The following is a 19677-nucleotide window of genomic DNA, read 5'->3' on the forward strand; positions in this document are numbered from 1 at the left end:
GCATATACTTGGCCAAGACTGGTTAGGGACGCCTAAACAACAGTGTTGGAAATTTGGAACCATTAAACTAGTTATTTGTCAGTACTTCTATCATTCATTTGCTTAAATCGCAATTGTATCAAGAATTATGAAGAATATGTCTGATTCAGAATGATATTGCTCGCAACAATTTAGTTGTAATTTGTTGCTTAAATTGCTAATTCTGCGGATCAATTTTAATAAAATGTAACAATTTTGATAAAGCCTATTTATCATATAGTGTATTGCAGTGGATTTATATATCAGGACTTCGATCCACAATTTCCACATGCACTGCCATCCATTAGAGTTGCGCGACTGCCGTATCACGCAAGCATCAGGCACATTATCCAACTGGCATTCGCTTGATAGTTGATAGTTCATAATAGAATTTATTTTGAGCTGTGCACACAGCGCAGGTATTTGCGTCGGTAGTTTGCTAACGTCTTGGCGGTGAGAATCTTGAACTCTTTATCCAACTTTTTATGCCGAAAATTTATTTTTAATATATAACTTTATCGCCTTTCAAATCACTGGACACTACTTTTTAAAAACCCTAAGCTGTTCTTTGTTTAAAAGAATTTCATCGCTGAGGTTGCGAAACTTTCTCCTTGAGTTTAAATCGTGATCCCATTAATTTATAGTTTATACTACTGAACAGTTGCTTTTTTTCGGATTTTACTCCAAATTTCAATGAATTTACTCGGTAAATTTATGTTAGATAATGAAAACTCTTCCAGTGAAATCTCAGCAAGTAAGCAACTCATGCAGCACTCTTAACGCAGAGTTCATCACGCAAGCAACATACGAGCGTCGCCTTTCGGCGTCTCGCATTTCGTTTGCTGTCACGTGGACGTCAGCGAGGCTGACGACTGGCAGTGCGTTTTATATACCTGCACCCAATGAAAATTTATACAGACGCGGCAGCTTCTGATTTGGATTACCAGAAGCTGGGGCGACTCTAAATTTTGTTAGGGTAGGAGTTCTTCCCAGTGAAAATTTACAGACGCGGCAGCTTCTGATTTGGATTACCAGAAGCTGGGGCGACTAGGAGCCTCCCCTATTTTGTTAGGGGAGCCACGTCGGCAGTTGCGGTATATATAGACCGCCTGTCCTCATCATCTGCTTGAATGCATATATAATTGTCCGCATAAAATTGTTAAATGTTATTAAAATTGATCTGTAGAATTAGCGATTAAAGCAATAAATTACAACGAAATGCAGATGCCGGGAATATGACGTCCGCATTTACTAAATGCTACGTCTTCATGCATTGGTATGCCGGGAAAATAACGTGCGCATTTACTTAATGCAACGTCTTCATGTATTGATATGCCGGGAATATGACGTCCGCATTTACTAAATGCTTCGTCTTCATGTATTGATATATGCCGGGAAAATAACGTGCGCATTTACTAAATGCAACGTCTTCATGTACGTATTGATATGCCGGGAATATATTGTCCGCATTTACTAAATGCAACGTCTTCATGCATTGGTATGCCGGGAAAATAACGTGCGCATTTACTTAATGCAACGTCTTCATGTATTGATATGCCGGGAATATATCGTCCGCATTTACTGAATGCAACGTCTTCATGTATTGATTTGCCAGGAATATTTTGTCCGCATTTACTGAATGCGCAGCCACATGTCAGAATTACCACAGCGAAATTCATGTTAATTATCCAGCTTAAATTAAAATTTCCTATGCCTCTATTATGACTGGAATAATAAATAAAACGACTTCATGACCCGAAAGTATTACTGTTAAAACTTCCCTCCCTCCGTGTTGAAAACGAAATAATATTGCCATAATGAAATGCTCGTTGAATCCTACACGCCAAAAGATTATCCGGATTATTATACATTTTGAAATTTACAGGATTATTTTAAATTTTAAATCAATTTTATCATCTGCATTTAAATAAATTTTATCATCTGTTCTTAAATCTCTCTGAACCGAGTTGGAAAAGTTTAAGATTAAGATGCCACATGTAAATATAGTGCTGTTGTCATTGTCGCTAAAGGATTTTCCGAATTATAATACATTTTTAAATCTGTTATAATAAATTTTTATTTTAATTTGTTCTTAACGCTCTCGCAACCGAGTTGTAAAAGTTGAACATTAAGATGTCACATGTAAATTAAGTGCTGTTGTCATTGTTGTCGCTAATGTGCTGTTGGCGCCAAAGGATTTATCGAATTATAATAAATTTTAAAATCAGTTATAATAAATTTTTATTATAATTTGTTCTTAACTCTCTCGGGACCGAGTTGAAAAAGTTGAACATTTAGATGTCACATGTAAATTAAGTGCTTGTGTCGCTGTTGTTGCTAAAGGATTTTCCGAATTATAATACATTTATAAATCTGTAATAATAAATTTTTATTATAATTGTTCTTAACTTTCACGGCACCGAGTTGTAAAAGTTTAACATTAAGATGTCACATGTAAGTTAAGTGTTGTTGTCATTGTTGTCGCTATGTCGCTAAAGGATTTATCGAATTATAATACATTTATAAATCTGTTATAATAATTTTTTATTATAATTTGTTCCTAACTCTCTCGAAACCGAGTTAGAAAAGTTGAACATTAAGATGTCACATGTAAATTAAGTGCTTGTGTCACTGTTGTCGCTAAAACGCTGTTGTCGCCAAAGGATTTATCGAATTATAATACATTTTTAAATCTGTTATAATAAATGTTTATTATAATTGTTCTCTTTCACGGCACCGAGTTGGAAAAGTTGAACATTAAGATGTCACATGTAAATTAAGTGCTTGTGTCACTGTCCCACTTGAGGATTTGGCCGCCGCGTGCGTGACTCCCCAAATAAAAATTAAGGGTGGAGCACCGATGATAATAGGTGGCGATAGTAGATTATAGGTGGCGTAACGGTGGGTGGCCAGATCTGCCGAAAATAAAGAGCTTTACGGGTAGGGGGGCCATAGGCAGGTTATAAGTGTGGTAAATTTGGTGCACGCCACCCTTAATTCACTAAATAAATCATAGCTGCTCCACCTATGGCGTCCGCCTATAGCCATCTTAAAAACATAGGTGCTCCACTCTTAATTTTTATTTGGGTCAGGCGCCGAAGGCAGCGCTCGAGCGGCTGATGCGCCGCTGTAAATAGAAGGCACTCACTGAATCTTCGTATCGGAAAAATTGTAGTGTTGTTAGTGTTGTTAGTGTTGTTTAGTGTTGTTAGTGTTGTTTAGTGTTGTTAGTGTCGTTAGTGTTGTTATATAGTAGGGAAAATTAGACTATGAAAGAGCTGCTATATTACGAACAAAATTGCGTAACCACTGATTTTAGGTGTAAATTCTGATATTTTTATTCGAACTTCTATAGGGAACACCGATTAGCAATAATATTGATTAAAGCGAGGTTTTATCAAAGGTTTTTAAGTACATATTTCCAATGCAATCAATTAAATCGTAGCTTGCATCTGCTCTGAATATGTTTATGCCTAATTAACGATTACTTTGAAGTGGATCAAAACTGAATGGACCCGATGAATCTCTCCGTTATACTCTAGCTATACATCATCCACCGCTGTGTGTTTGACGCGCCCTGATTTCATGTGCGCCCTGATTTCACCTGCAAAGCTTATTTATGTGTGTCATTATCTTGGCAAGGACAATGCATTAGGCTCAGCTTTAGGCATTATTTACTTATTTTAGCGGCCACGGTTTACGTGCTCTATTGCCGCACTTAAAATTCGATATGGCATCTCCTGGGTTGCTATATTGCAGGATCTATTTAGCTCGTTATACTTCTTAGTTTCTATTATATATGTATTATATATTATGCGTGAATCAAATTTTAAACCATTCAATTCTTCAAATTGTGTTATAAGTTACCAGTGAGTTTTAGTTTCAAATAGTATCGTTAAAGATTCAAAGAATTCAATCAATAAAAACTGTAGTAATAAAATTTTAATTTGCTATCAATTCAATTTTTCATCTTGCAACATATATTTTTTTATAATTACCGTATTTCTCATGTTAGACACTGAATCCACAGTGAAATGTTCCTAACTCATTTGTACTCTGCTTGACCATCATCTTTCGATGAGGCTAGAAGTGGAATTATGACCGTAACATTTACTTCCACACTCACTATGAGTAATTTTTCCAAAAAATTATATATAGTTAAGGATTTACGACTGCTTGAGTATTTGTTAACACCACATGTAAAAATTTTGGAGGTTTGTGTGAATTTCCAAAATATGTTTGTGATTCTCGAATTTTATTATATATTATTATCTGAATATGCGGTGTGCCATAATTATAGTTGACTGAGGAGAGTCGTACGGATGCCATGCTTCGCTTTATTGCTTGCTGAGACGCCGCTGCAAGGATGCCATGCATCGCTTTATTGCTTGCTGAGACGCTGCTGCAAGGATGCCGTGCATCGCTTTATTGCTTGCTGAGACGCTGCTACAAGGATGCCGTGCATCGCTTTATTGCTTGCTGAGACGCCGCTGCAAGGATGCCGTGCATCGCTTCATTGCTTGCTCAGATGCCATGGACCAGGAATGTTGCCAGCACCAAGGCAATCAACTTGCTCATCTCGCACCTGGCTAGCGGTAACTTTGCCGGTTTAGTTAATTCCTTAATTTAGTTATTGCCTGAATGATGCTGAAGTCAATTGTCAAGTTGAAGTTTGTTTACCAAAAGAACTTGAACGATATACCTTGACTATTTATATCTTATACATTAAAACAATAAGTAACATATGGTCAGAGTGTGTTGATGCATGTAGTCTCCCTTTCGGCATACGTATAGTTCAAATTTACAACCGAATTATCAGACGATTATTGTAGTTTAATATAACAAAATTATTGAAACGCCTAATTTTATTTTTTAATTTAAATTTTCATTCCTTCTTACTGTCATTTCTATATAATTGCTCAAGACTGCTGCTTGTCGGTTCAAGTACTGGTGGCAGTTCGTGCTTTATTAAGAATGCAAAGCTCAACACCCGTGTATTTATAATTGCTCGCCATAGATGTATACTGGAATGCAAGCGTCTGCCGGTCGATACACTTCTTCGAGGCTAAAATGAAGATAAGAAAATAAGTCGTCCTATGAGAAGTGTCTGGATTTTATACACTCACTTCTTGAGGAATTCATAGATGCACGCGAAGACTTTCAGTTTGCATGCATGCAATTTTTTAAATTTTATTCGCGGCCGATGTTGATATCAGAAAATGTGGTGACTGATGAATCATTCAACCGCTTTTTCATTGCTTAGCCTGAATATTCCTAGAGAAGTTGTCCTCATATTATATGTGTACACGCATAAATACGTTGAAAGTACCTAACAGGTATACAATAGACAACATCTACAACGCCATATCATTTAGTGTCAACATCAAATTTTGTTTGGAAACAACCGCATTGATTTGTCCCGTCTCAGTATTGAGACTTCATCGTGACTATTTTTGGAGTATTTTTTTTATTATATATGGCACATTGTTATGTACCTCCTATGCGAGTATATGAATTATTTAAAATTACAGTGTATATATAATTAATGCAAGATCTTCAAATTATCTTCAGATTTGATTGGATAACATTCTTCCATGTTAGCTGCCTATATGATAAGATATAAGATAACCCCTTATAAATTAAATTTTTTGTTTAGGTCTATCTTGTGCGATTTATTTTATCCAAGTTAGCTATTTGTGGAATCATATTAATGGGCGATTGCTGGAGCGGGTGGGCTAGCACTGCAATGAATGGTCTGCTCGCTGACACTCTGATCAACCGATTACATCTGCCTCTCCTCGGCAGCTATTGGACTTGTGCATTTGTCGGTGATTGGATGTTGGTCATCTCTGGCCACTCGTTAAATCTTTTTCTTGTTAATAACAAATTCACGTCCACTAGTAGCTGACACCATTGACTTCTCCAAAGATCTTACACTAGCTGGCCACTGGGCAGCAATTCATCAAATGCCATATCGTTCACATGTATATCTTTCATATAATTCAGGATATGTCACATACAACAAATTTATATCTTTCAATTCATTCAGCATAAGCCGTATTAAACACTCGATTTTCTTTCGTTTTATGCAACATGTGTCCTACAAAACACATGCTTTCAAGAGTTAGCATTTGTACTGCATTGTTGCCACAGAAGGAAGTTGTAAATAAATAGATAAGGTCGACGGGCGAATCTTGCGTCCGCTTTTTACGGAAGGTTTACACAAAGTACGATGCATTCGGTCTATAAGTTCGACTTGATCGTTACGATCACTGCTCATGTCCGTTCAAGATATCTAAATTATGGCGTACTTTTATCTAACGTTAGGCAAAAAACCAGCTTTCCAAGTCTCGACGTTTAAAAGATTTTGTCTCATTTTTACGAAACTAGATATTTACGTAGCTACTGCTGTACCTTATATACAAGTACCGGTATGTGCCGAAGTGTTGTGAACTATAGAGTTACGCGCGCTACTCTAGCCTCATGTTAGCCTGTGTAACATGATAAACCTTCAGCTATTAATCACTTACGTTTGCTATTCTATGTTCCTAGTTGGTCAAACTTTTTGTGCTCGGGGCTTTTGTTCTACAATCAGCCGGTTAAAATTTTTGTGTTCATTATATTATCAGCGTTACTTTTAAATTGTAGAAATAACCTAGCTCAGTATACACATACGGAAAATTTGCCCATTTTATGCGACTGCATGCACGCTCTCCTGCGTGTTGTTGTCACCGGAAGTTCTAGAATGTCGAAAAATTATTTTTTTATCGATTCACTGATTTAGCATTGATGTTTTTTATTTTATTATTAAATAGTGTATGTTCTGTAGGCAATTAGATGTCTTTTTTTTAATGCAAATAGAATGCAGGGAAAGTATAAATTTTGTTTTGGGGCATGTTTTTGCCTAAATTTCTATTTTATTTCGTTTCTGCTGAACTCTCTTACAATACTTGCTTCATTAATCAAGTTTTCAGTTAAAAAAGGAGAAAACGATTTACTTTCAATTATAGAATTTTTTGATGAATGAAAAATAGATATAATTTACCCCGTTGAACGCGGTATTGGAATGAAGTGCGAAATTGGTCGCAGGTAACCTTTTTTTCTGGCGAATGCAGCATGTATTTCGTTGACATAATTAACAGCAAATATTTTAAACCATGCAAATAAACTGTCTTTTTCTGGAACTTCATATCCATTATTCGTCCACATAAGCCCCGCGAAAATATATTGCGAATCCGCTAACTGAAAATTATACTCGAAAACACTAAAATCGACACTCAATATTACACGCTTTTCAATTTCAGTTTCATCATATCAGGGAATTTTCTCAACTGAGGCTCAAGGTTGACACTAACCAGCGTTCACTGTGTCAATGGGCATCATGCCCGCTAACTTTTACTAAGTGAAGTCAACGAGGCTTGAACGCGAAGCGCGGGTGCTTCAATGCGCCGCATTGACAGCTGGCCTGGCTCGGCAATAAAATTTCTAGGCAGCAAAACGATCACCCGCTGCTGCATGGCAGTGTAAAGGCACTCGAGTGGCAACCTACGTATGCTGGCAAAACTCGTGTCTTTTTAGCACATTTATGGAAAAATGCACTATTGTGCTCGCCATGTCCGTCAGTCCGTCCGTCTGTCCGTCTGTTTTTCCGTCCGTCTGTCCGTTCGTCCGTCTGTCTGTTTCTCTTTCTGTCTGTCTGTCCGTCTGTTTGTCCGTCTGTTTGTCCGTCCGTGACTTCACGTTTTCGTCGACGAGAAAATGCGCTAAACGGCACTCACTGCAGTGAGTACTGAGTTATATTTTTTATCTTACTTTAAAAGCTTAACTCATACACACATTTCAGTTTTAATATTGCATAAGATGAAATAAATCATTTTTTTCGAGTCAAGTGATGACAATCTTTGACAGACTTGAATAAGATATTATATAAAAAATTATATTAGAAAGTTATATACAGAGGGCAAAAGCTAATCTCTAAAATATTCAGGCTTTTTGCTAACCGTCTAATATAACAATTGGTCCCATGAAGTCATTCATTTCTGAGATTGTAGGGAATTTCTCCCTGCGCAGACAGCTATCTTCGTCAAAAAATTATTTCACATTGATTCAAACAAGGATTGAAGTCAGTGACGACAATGAAAGTAGTTCGATCAGATTTAATTTGATATCTTCAGCTGTTCAGGTAGCGGTAACTTCCATCGAGGTAATCTAAAATTGGAAAAAAACAGCGCCCAGATCTGTTTGATGGGAGCCGAGACTTGATGTTTGAAAGAAAATGTACTGAGTGAGTAAATGCGCAAAGCTAAAAACACGTACGGTGACACTAGAACATTGCTGTGAATATTTTACTTTCAATATTGCATTAATTCCAGAGTAAAGCTCACTTTATTTAATCAAAATATGTGCACGTACAAGGTGCTTCTAGAAATTCTGTTTAATGGCAATAGGCAGGTTTCCATACGATCGTCAGTGCGCTGCCACATCAGATGTAATAGAAAACCGCGAGAGTTACAAAGTTCAAAGGTCGCCACTGGTCCAAATTTCACATGCGCAACAACATGTTTGAACGTTTGAACACCTTGACATTCCAGGTTAGGTTGAACAGTTAATGTTTAGAGTCGAACATTTAAACATAACTTGCCAATCAAAGTAACCGCACTAGAATTTTAATAAGAATTTACGGCGCAGCTCGAGCAAAAGTTTAGCATTAGCACATAATTCGTTACGGAGTAACTGAAACTAAGTTTGACGGGCCTGCCAAAGCGTTCGTAAGGTGAAAAACGCATGCGCCATAAACTTGAAAGAATAACGCAGCGAGGGTTGTGCACAAAAAATTAAGACCTTAACCCTCTACCACCCTATGTCACTCTCTTGGAACATACAATTATACGTAAACTATTGAGTGTAGCAACCTGAGGACGTTTGTACGCAACATAGAACATTTTAAAATTGTACGTGGCGGCAACCATCAGTGCAAGTCATTTTGCGCTCACTAGAACGCATCCTTTTTGGGAAGTAGGCGCGTGACAATATTGCTCCGGTTACTCTTGTCAGGCGGTAGAGGGTTAATTAAGATGGTATTTAGGAAAATGTGGCGCAACACCATAAGTACAGTGGAAACTCGAGTGATCGTTTTTGTACACTTTTTAGATTAGCTATCCTTTATTAGAGAGCCGCAGCTCTTTCTTATTAAGACGAGCCCGTTCTGCTTCTAATTATAAGCTCCAAGAAGCCTGGTTGAAAATTTTTCCCAACGGTCTTTTTTTCATAGTTTCGTTGATTAAAAGTGTCTTTTTAGTTATATAGTCGATATGAAATTAGGGCACGCAACCTTATTTTCAAGGCAATCGTCATTCATTCAATATACCACTAGTCGAATTATATTTATTATGTGCGCTTTTAAAAATATTTCTTATTCTCTACCTCCATTTAATCAGCTTGCACACTGTTGCATACTGTGAAAAAACGGTCCCACTGGCGTTGTAGTGGCCGGTCGCCCCGTGAAAATAAACTGTTTCGCCGTTTTTATCAGATGTTTTACGAATTTCTAGTGTTAAATTAGAAAAAACGGCGACTCGGTGTTTCTTTTCACGTGCCGACCGGCCACTGAAACGCCGGTAATACCGTTAACGGTAATTTTTCTAACAGTGCATTCTCTCCCGAGCAGTCGCGGAATGCAGAATGGACCAGTTCAAGTGCAACGATGGCTCCTGCATCGAGAACTTCCAGCGATGCGACACCTTTCCTGACTGCCTGGGGGGCGAGGACGAGAACAACTGCCGTGAGTACCGCTTTTAAGTCACGTTTTGGCTTGCATATCTCAATACGCTTGCTTCTTTAATTGTAATTACTAGTCTTATTTTACGAGTACATCGTAGAGACATTCTACCCTAACAAAATTTAGAGTCGCCCCAGCTTCTGGTAATCCAAATCAGAAGCTGCCGCGTCTGTACATTTTCACTGGGGAGAACTCCTACCCTAACAAAATTTAGAGTCGCCCAAGCTTCTGGTAATCCAAATCAGAAGCTGCCGCGTCTGTAAATTTTCACTGGGTGTGGGTGTTCTCAAGTTCTACTGTTCCGGGAAGTAGCGCTTCCATGCCTTTAATCGGCATGTAGGCATATTCACGTTAATTCCAACATTGAATAGGTATTTGTTTATCGAATTACGTAATTGATTCCATCTGAATGCTTTCGTTTTCGGTGGTACATCGGCTGGAAAATATACAATCAAAGTTCTACAAAAATCGTACTGTCAGCTACGCTCGTAAGCTCAACTGTCATTAGTAGAGTGATCTAATAGCGAATAATGAGACTAGTATATATTAATAATTTATAAGATCTAATAATCATCAGCCGTGAGAAAAGAAAATGAGAGTTGCTCAAAATTAATTGATTGTGCATTTAATATTGTTAATCAATTACCAAACAACAAAAAGCAAACGAACATAAGGAAAGTGCACGAATTTTTTTTATTCTCAATTGATCAAAGCAATTACTTGGTGTAGATCTGATACACGCGTCGGATTATTTTCAGATCGAATGCCAGCCTTATATATTCTATTCTAAATTTGCATCCAACAAGTGAAGAACCTTCAGTGAGATTCTGGCTTTAATTGATTCTGATTCTGACTATTGTTGTTTATGAGTTCCGAAAGAAAAATTCTCGTAGGTAGGTACCTGACTTCTCTGAGTTCTCTCTGAATAGATGATTTTTACAATGTAAGTACCATCCATATTCATTGCTTTTCCTCAAATGTATATACTTTATTTCAATCATTTCTTTTGATTCTTTGATAAATTAAAGGGTAAGTGGATCAACCATTGAAACATTTTTTTACAATTTTCGTCTTTCAATTGACGCTCCTTCATTGTTTTTTATCGTTGATATATGGTCGGAATGAATTGTATTGGCTACGTTGTCGCATAGTTTTTGACGAACTGGTCCAATAGGCTTGAACTTTCTCACGCTCGTCTGTTTTCCAACACATGGGAAGGCATTTCGTCGTCCACATTTCAGCATTTTCCACACTAATTAGGATTTGAACCAATTCGTAAAAACGGTTTTCTGATTGGCGCAGTGATGTTCTGTTTTGATATTTTGGCTACTTAATGTAAAGTTTCGGAAGAAATAAATGCGTGCTTGTTACGCTGCTACACTCTGTGACCGCTCTTTTGATGGCTTAAAGTCTTTTAATGGCTTTAAATTCTTATGATTCATGAATTGTTTGTGATGACTTGGCATTTATTTATCTGTTTTTGGGGACTTAGCTACCGTCAAGGTTGAGGTTTCTTTATTTCCACTTTTCTTCGATTCTTGTTCTACTGGAATTTCCTCTGCTCATTTTTCAGTCTGCTTCATGTTCACCGAGGGAAGTGATGAGGTTCAATTTAGGCTTGAAAAGAACATAATAATATAGGTTAATTATGCCAGAAAAGCGCCCCAAATATAACTTCGCAAATCAATACAGAATATAACTTCGCAAATGAATACTGAATATAACTTCGCAAATCAATACGGAATATAACTTCTCAAATCAATACCCAAATATAACTACGCACATCAAAACCCCAAATATAACTTCGCAAATCAATACGGAATATAACTTCGCAAATCAATACGGAATATAACTTCGCAAATCAATACGGAATAAAACTTCGCAAATCAATACGGAAAATAACTTCGCAAATCAATACGGAATATAACTTCTCAAATCAATACGGAATAAAACTTCGCAAATCAATACTAAAGCATCAAATCTTTTTCCCGAATGTTGCAACTTTAAAGACTCGACCACCTGCATAGTCGAGCGTCAAACACAACCGAATGCTATGGTGTTGATGATGGTGCCAGAGATGTGTTCTCGTACCTTGACTTGTTTATTTTATCGGGCATATTCTTCTATGGGCTTCCTAGACTCGTTCAACAGGGGCACTCTTTGTCTCATGGCTATGGCTCTTGGCTCATCTGCTTAGATTAAATAGAATAGAATAGAAGTGTCGGCACTGAAGAAATAGGCCCATGGCCTGTTGCCGATTCTTATACTCTTCGTGACTTGATTCTCAAGGGATCCGGCCTTTGGAACCCAATCTTTCCATAACTGACGATTGATTGAGATAGCTGCTGGACTTATTGCCTGGTCCGTAATTTGCTAGGCATAAATTGGCTCCTCGTCATTCCTATCTTCTAATAATTTGTTTTCGTTTACTGTATAGAATGAAGAAGCTTTACACTCAGTTTAGGAAACTATAATTGATAGTGGTTTTTTTATGAAGTTTTAAGCCTGCTACTAATGATAGTGGATGGAAATTGAATCTTTGATGTACTTTTACGTTGAACTCAGAGGTCATACAAACATTCGTCGATACATTCATAAACATTCTGTTTCATTGGCTGATGAAAGAACGGTGACTGGCTGTGAAAAGTCCGGTTCTGATTTTCCGCAACACTTTGGTCTAAGTTTCATCACTTGTGAGGACAGATCTTAAGACCCAAGGCGACGGAAAAATTTCAGGAGTTTGCATATAATTTGTGCATTACGTGTTATTTTGAACGTGCATCATTAGGCTTCTCTGCAAAGTAACCCAGTGAAAATTTACAGACGCGGCAGCTTCTGATTTGCATTACCAGAAGCTGGGGCGACTCTAAATTTTGTTAGGGTCGGAGTTCTTCCCAGTGAAAATTTACAGACGCGCCAGCTTCTGATTTGGATTACCAGAAGCTGGGGCGACTCTAAATTTTGTTAGGGTAGGAGTTCTTAAGAGCAAGGCCTTTTCAGGCACAAAGAATAAATTAATGTTTGTTTGTATGAATCACTTTTATCCTAAGTTTTTCCGCTCTGCATCACCTGCAATGAATGACAAATAGAATAGCTTCCCTTGTTTCTACCAATGCTTTTTATTCCTAGTTTTTATTGTTATGGTGACCGTCCCTTTGAGAGTTGTTTGTTTTGACATATTTTAACGTCCATTTTATTTTTATTCTAAGATCTTGATGTTTCGTTTTGCCTGCTGAATTATTTCTGCACATTTCCCATGATGTATCTTCACAATATATTTTACATCAAACGCGTCTCTTCCTCGAAACATATATACATATTTATGTCAAATGCATCTCTTCGACGAACTTGTGTCGCTTCTATACCGAAAATGCCCCCTGACGCCACCACACGCATCCTGGCCGCTCACATACTGAGAATACCTCAAATTAAACCGATGTACTCGTAGTTAAAGATTAACTTCGATTTGGATGTTCCATTTGATCCTGTTCAGGGGTTTAATATTTTCTTAGAAATATCACTGAAAAAAATATTGATGTTTCATTACCCAATATGAACTCGCATTGAAAATGATTTTCCTTTCCGACCTCATAATTAAATGCTCTTTAAATGCGCCGTTAAAGCTTACAAATCCTGGATATCACAAATTTTGTATCTGGAACATTGAGAGTCTGTTTTTTTAACTATAAAATCGCCTTTACCATTTAAGAGCATCTACTTGGTTTTATTTATGGTATTCGGATTTATGTTGAGTCGGCAACTGGTTGTTTAGTGCTTTGAATGCTGTCTTCTCTTATTCAAAATTAATTATGGAGTCTGAATAAAAAAATGAATTTACCTATGTATTCTTTATTGGTTTACCTTTGATACACTGTTAGAAAAATTACCGTTAACGGTATTACCGGCGTTTCAGTGGCCGGTCGGCACGTGAAAAGAAACACCGCGTGGCCGTTTTTATTCTAATTTAACACTAGAAATCAGTAAAACATCTGATAAAAACGGCGAAACAGTTTATTTTCACGTGGCGACCGGCCACTAGAATGCCAGTGGGACCGTTTTTTCACCGTTTTTTCTAACTGTGTAACAATGTCAATCTAATTTCTCGACCCGTTTGTGATTACATTATCTCAATTATTTCTCTTTAATTATGACCAAAAAAATACTCAGAGCACTAAAATTTGAATCAACATACAAGAATTTTGCTTGAAATCAACTATTTGTTGGTACATTAATTTCATCATGTCATTCCCGAAAAAATGTTTTACCCAGTGCATAATAGTCACATTGATTGCTGCATGCTACATTTTTTGCACTCATTACTATGAGGATAATAGCGGTGATGACGGTGTGCACTGTTAGAAAAAACGGCGAAAAAACGGTCCCATTGGCGTTCTATATAGTGGCCGGTCGTCCCTTGAAAATAAACTGTTTCTCAGTTTTTAGCAGATGTTTTACGGATTTCTAGTGTTAAATTAACAATAAGAACGGCAACTCGGTGTTTCTTTTCACGTGCCGACCGGCCACTGAAACGCCGGTAATACCGTTAACGGTAATTTTTCTAACGGTGTGTATTACAATGTTAGCCAATGTTACAGGGTGGCCCAGTGGTTAAAGTTCAGAGTACCAAGATTGGCGCAGAGAGGCGCGGGTTCGATCCCAGCTCTGTGCGCCAGTTTCTGGTCAGAATCGGCAAGGAGGCCGGGCGGTTAAGCACAGCAGAATTGTAGCAGTGAGTTGCGTGTTCGAGACCTCAAAATGCTGTGAATGTTCTGCGATGTTAAGAATCGGCGACAGGCCTACGGCCTAATAAACGCTGAGACCGCTATTATTATTATTAATGTTATAGGATGTCAGCCCACGAACTTCGAATGCATCAGCGGTATGTGTATCGACGGCGACAAACACTGCGATGGATTTGATGACTGCGATGATGGATCCGACGAATTCACTTGCGGTAAGTTTGACTAGTCGTATGCTCAATAAGCACGTTGTATACACTCTACTTGTTGAAGGATTCTGCCGGTTGATGTTTCAAGTTTAATATGAGTTTGAATTTAAATTAACAATGTTTATTGTCTCCTGGCGTAGTAAGCTAATACACATTTCAATGCTGGAACACTAATATCTTGGCTGGTTTTTGGGTGGTCCAATATGAACTAACGACTTTGCATAATTAATATTATAATCAATACGATTTTTTTCACATGTAGATGAACCTAATATGAATTTTAGCATCATGTCCAATATTTATTTAACCTATTTGTACAAATTGAATGGAATGTTTAGAAAACATGGTTCTGTGTCAATTCAACCAGATGTTGATAAACTGCCTATTTATCCATGTAATTTTTACGCGTTGTTAACAGCGCATCGGTTGTTTTGTTACCTGGCACGTCGGTTGAGTGGTCAGCTTTGATATGGGGTTGCGGGTTGCTGAATTGTTCTGGTCTTTCGATGCCTTGCTGTTCCGTGGTCTGTCATCAAAACAAATTTGTCTTTGTTATATGCAAATGTCACGAATAAATGTTAAATATGTGAGACATATATGTATCATAAATATGTGCCACATGTATGTATCATATATATGTGCCACAGATATGTATCATAAATATGTGTCACATATTTTTATCATAAATATATGCGTCATATCATGTTTGCTGTAATGCATATCTGACACTCTCGTGTAAATTTTTTATTCCAATGGGCTCGAGATTATTTTTAACTTATCATTCGGCCCGAATTTCACGAACTTCCGATTTATGAGGCATTGCAATTGTTTAACTAGAGACCAAAGCTTCAATAACATCTAGTGTATATCTAAGACTCTTTCTCTTCTAAGACTCTTCTTTAGACTCTTCTTTATTTCGGAACTAAGAAGCTTGTTTCTAAGCCACGGTATTCGTAAACTCAGACTCGTGCAACGCGCTGGAGTTTAAATGCACAAACGGTTTATGCGTGCCGCTGAGGAAGCGATGTGATGGCATCAAGGACTGTCTTGACGGCTCCGACGAACTCCTGTGCCGTGGTTAGTAACATGATCGACTCCACTAAATATATACACTGTAATTAATAAAAGAAGAACGTAATGAAATAGCACGTTTCTGTAAAAAAAAACAAGGAATCCACGTACATTTGAACTGAATCTACCTTGAGTCACCATTGTCAGTTCACTATTACACAACGGCCTCTTAAACTATCGAATGATTGAAAAATCGATTTGTCAAAAAGTGGAATCGGGCTGGTCAATTTTTAAGCTTATTCGTTCAAAGGAGTTGAGATAATTCTGATAAAAGAATGATTTCTAGGGAATGTTTGATTCATATTCATAACAATAGGCAAAAATTATCTAAAATGTATCATATCATATCATATTTCTAAAAAATATTGTAAAAATATTTTGACGCCTGAATGAAGGAAGGATATTTTTAGGTTTTCAATCATTAGCCTAACATTGATCTATTAACCCGTCAACTATAGCAATTCACCGGATCAATCCATGAGCCACTGTTTATAATTTTCCCGTGTTGGAATATATATAGTTTTCGCAGTAGTTTTATAAGAGTCTAGCCTCTCACTTCTAAAGCTGCTGCGTGGAGCAAGCAAGCTGTCTTCATCGTTTGTAAAACTTGCTAACTCACATAAAATATTATCATGAAATAATATCATGCAATGACAAACACATACGAAATTCCTGGCGTTTTTAACCTGGTTTGTTGCGTTGGTCGCGTCCTCGACACGATCAGAGTGTCGGGGCGAGTCCAAGATGTGCAGAGATGGCTCGTGTTTGCTACAGGAATATTTTTGCGACGGTAGCCCTGACTGTGACAGTGATGAACTCGACTGCACGGGTATGAGCGAGAAAAATATTGTTTTCGTGTCATAAATGTTATATTTTGATTTCTAATTGGCCTTAGATGGCCAGAAAGGCGGTAGTTGTACGTAATGAAGCTGTTAATTATTAATATTTTGATTTCTAATGGGCCTTAGACGGCAGTAAAGGTGGTAGTTGTACGTAATGAAGCTGTTAATTATTTATATTTTGATTTCCAATTGGACTTAGATGGCCATAAAGGCGGTAGTAGTACGTCTTAAGTGACAGAACTTGATTTAAACCATGTTATATTTATATATACGCATCATTAAAGTGTTAATTATGAATATTTTGATTTCTAATTGGCCTTAGACGGCAGTAAAGGCGGTATATATAGTTGTACGTCTTGAGTGACGGAACTTGATTCAAGCTATGTTATATTTGTATATGTACATCATGAAGATGTTAATTATTTATATTTTGATTTCCAAAGGGCCTTAGATGGCCATAAAGTCGGTATTTATACGTAGTATGCGTCTAAACATGATTCAAGCCACGTTATATTTCTATACGCATCATGAAGGTGTTAAGTGGTGCAGCTGTTATAACCCGATCCGTATTGATATAAATTCCCCGTATTTATTCTGCAACGGTGTATCAAGTACATTGATTGCAGCTCATACAAGATTCGTAGAAGCAGTACAGCAATTGAGTTGTAGTATTATTCTGTGTAACGTTTACAACCTGATTAATTGTTCGTTTTCATTGTACAATGACCAATATCGTCGTAACGGTCATTTTTGTAACGGGAGAAGTCAGATTGATTTCTTTTCCTTGTTAGATTTTTTTATTTCTGAATACTTTCCCTGTAGTGAGATCCCCATAACTTTAGAAAAGCTATTCCTTTTCCGATTGTGATTCTCATCATATAGTAACGTTGAGGTTTCATCGTTTTAAATTATCTGTTTCAAATTGATTTAAAGTATATACATTGTCCCTAAATAATCTTTAGGTGATCTGGGGCCATACTTTTAAAAATCGCTAAGTGAACGTAAAAACTTACACTCTATTTTCTTGTACATGATTGGTGGATTTTGCTTAAAAGGCCGTCAAGGATTGGTTTATGTACATACGACCTCTTAACTTTTTTTTTTTTTTGAAAGTATAGGCCCTGTACCGGCAAATACGCTCATATTTTAAGACTCCTCTCTACGCTTCTCGCATTATGGAAGTTTCATTTCTACTGAATAATGCCCAAATATATACCTTCATCTAGTATTTTTCGAGACAAATTCTCTTTTGCTTACTAATTATTTTAAATCCATTATGAAATTTCATACCAGTTAATGTCACATTATAATGTTTTTTGTTAAATGTGAAAAGTCATTGCCGCTGAGCCTTTGAGCTGTCATTAGACTGATGCATTTGGGTACATGTTAATTGCCCCAGTGGAGGCTTATATCTCTTCAAAAAACTCAGAAGTTTTAAAATCCATCTGTAACGCGTTTTTTTATATGTTCTGAGCTCTTAAAAGTTACGTTCAGATCGGTTTTTAGCATCGCAAAAATGGCGATTCTCTTCCACTGAAATTCTCAAGGGTACTATAGTGAAGATTTAAATGCACGAAAACTTATAGCTGACCTCACTAATCATTCAAGATTTGATGAGAATTAATTCACCTTACTTGAAATTTTAGGAACAATTGACTTTAACCTACAAACCGCGCTCAACCTATTGTTTAATTATAGTCCAAAGACCAACACCTTTTGTTTATCCTACTTTAATTAATTACGTAATGTTGGGGTCAACAGGCGTTGCTTGGTGAGCTAAATTATGTGACTGTAATTGCCCCAGGTTTGCTTGCTTTGCACTGTGTTCATTGCTGAACTTTGATTGGCCCTGGGTTCGCATAGGGGAATAATTTCTGAAATCTCCATTAATAGAAATATTTGAATGATTTAATCCATCTTAAATTCTAAGAGTTCGAATGAGTTCTCTGATCCATTTAATCCCTAACATTCAGTGTATCAATTCAATCTGAATGAACTTGTCTTAATTATAAAGACTATATTTTCGCTTACAAAAAATTTATTTTCGCTTACAAAATATTGAAATTTTCTGAATATTGCCGTAGATTTTTTGCTGAACATTACCCATATTCATTACAATCAATCGCCCGCTCTTGTCTAGCCTGCACTGAGCTAGAATTCAAATGCGTGAGCGACGGAATGTGTCTCAGCGCCAGCCAGCGCTGCGACGGTGTGCCGGACTGCGCCGATCAAACTGATGAACAAAACTGTCTCCGTAAGTTTGCGGAAAATAATAATAATTTGTACATGTTATTCAATCCTTACATTCATTGGATTCTGCAGTTGTTCTTTTTGTAGATCTCGCTTGAATTTTGCGCCATTTTTTTAAATAATAGGAATATTCTCGGTTTTGAAGCAGTTTTGGTTAAGATCAGGAAACTGGTAATGTCATATTTCGCTAAAAAAAACTTATTTATAACACGTAAAAACTATTTGCGAGGTATCTCATGAATAAAACGCACATCGCCCAGTTTTTAGCATTTAATTTATTTCGTAAATCGACTTTTGAACAAATCATCTTTGTAAATAGATTGTTTTAACTTCCTCAGTCGGAAACGGAATTTTCAAGTAAAAAATTTGCCGCTTCTTGTTAGTGACTTTCAGAACCAGTAAACAATTACGATGGCTTTCTGTTTACATGAATAAAACTTGAAATTCGGAAACAAAATTTTCAAGTCAGAAAAATTTGCCGCTTCTTGTTAGTGACTTTCAGAACCAGTAAACAAATATGGCTGTCTGTTTATAAGAATAAAACTTGAAATTAACCATCTTGGTCAAATCTCAGATGAGACGCAAATTAAGATACTACACTGGCTTCTTTATTTCCTTGCTATAGTTCATTCCTTGTACATCTCTCGCTTTACCACACCCAGACTCGTCGAATTGTTCAAATGATTATAACTGCTGTTTCACTGAATTGTTCTGTGATCATTAGCTTTCGTGGCATGTTTCAATAACATCTATGACAAATTTTATGTTTC

At 36.9% G+C, this 19677-nt stretch overlaps 1 protein-coding gene across 1 annotated transcript in view; it reads left to right on the plus strand.

Annotated features, from left to right (window-relative positions):
- Window positions 1–19677, plus strand: part of LOC108674300 (basement membrane-specific heparan sulfate proteoglycan core protein) — a 218311-nt gene that overhangs the window by 13496 nt on the left and 185138 nt on the right. Inside the window, exons 2-3 of the mRNA XM_047885790.1 lie at window positions 9686–9799; window positions 14643–14750. Coding sequence (XP_047741746.1) covers window positions 9686–9799; window positions 14643–14750 — 222 coding nt within the window. The remainder of the gene's footprint in view (window positions 1–9685; window positions 9800–14642; window positions 14751–19677) is intronic.

This window comes from Hyalella azteca, unplaced genomic scaffold, assembly GCF_000764305.2.
Source record: "Hyalella azteca isolate HAZT.00-mixed unplaced genomic scaffold, Hazt_2.0.2 contig3122, whole genome shotgun sequence".
Classification (NCBI taxonomy): domain Eukaryota; kingdom Metazoa; phylum Arthropoda; class Malacostraca; order Amphipoda; family Hyalellidae; genus Hyalella; species Hyalella azteca.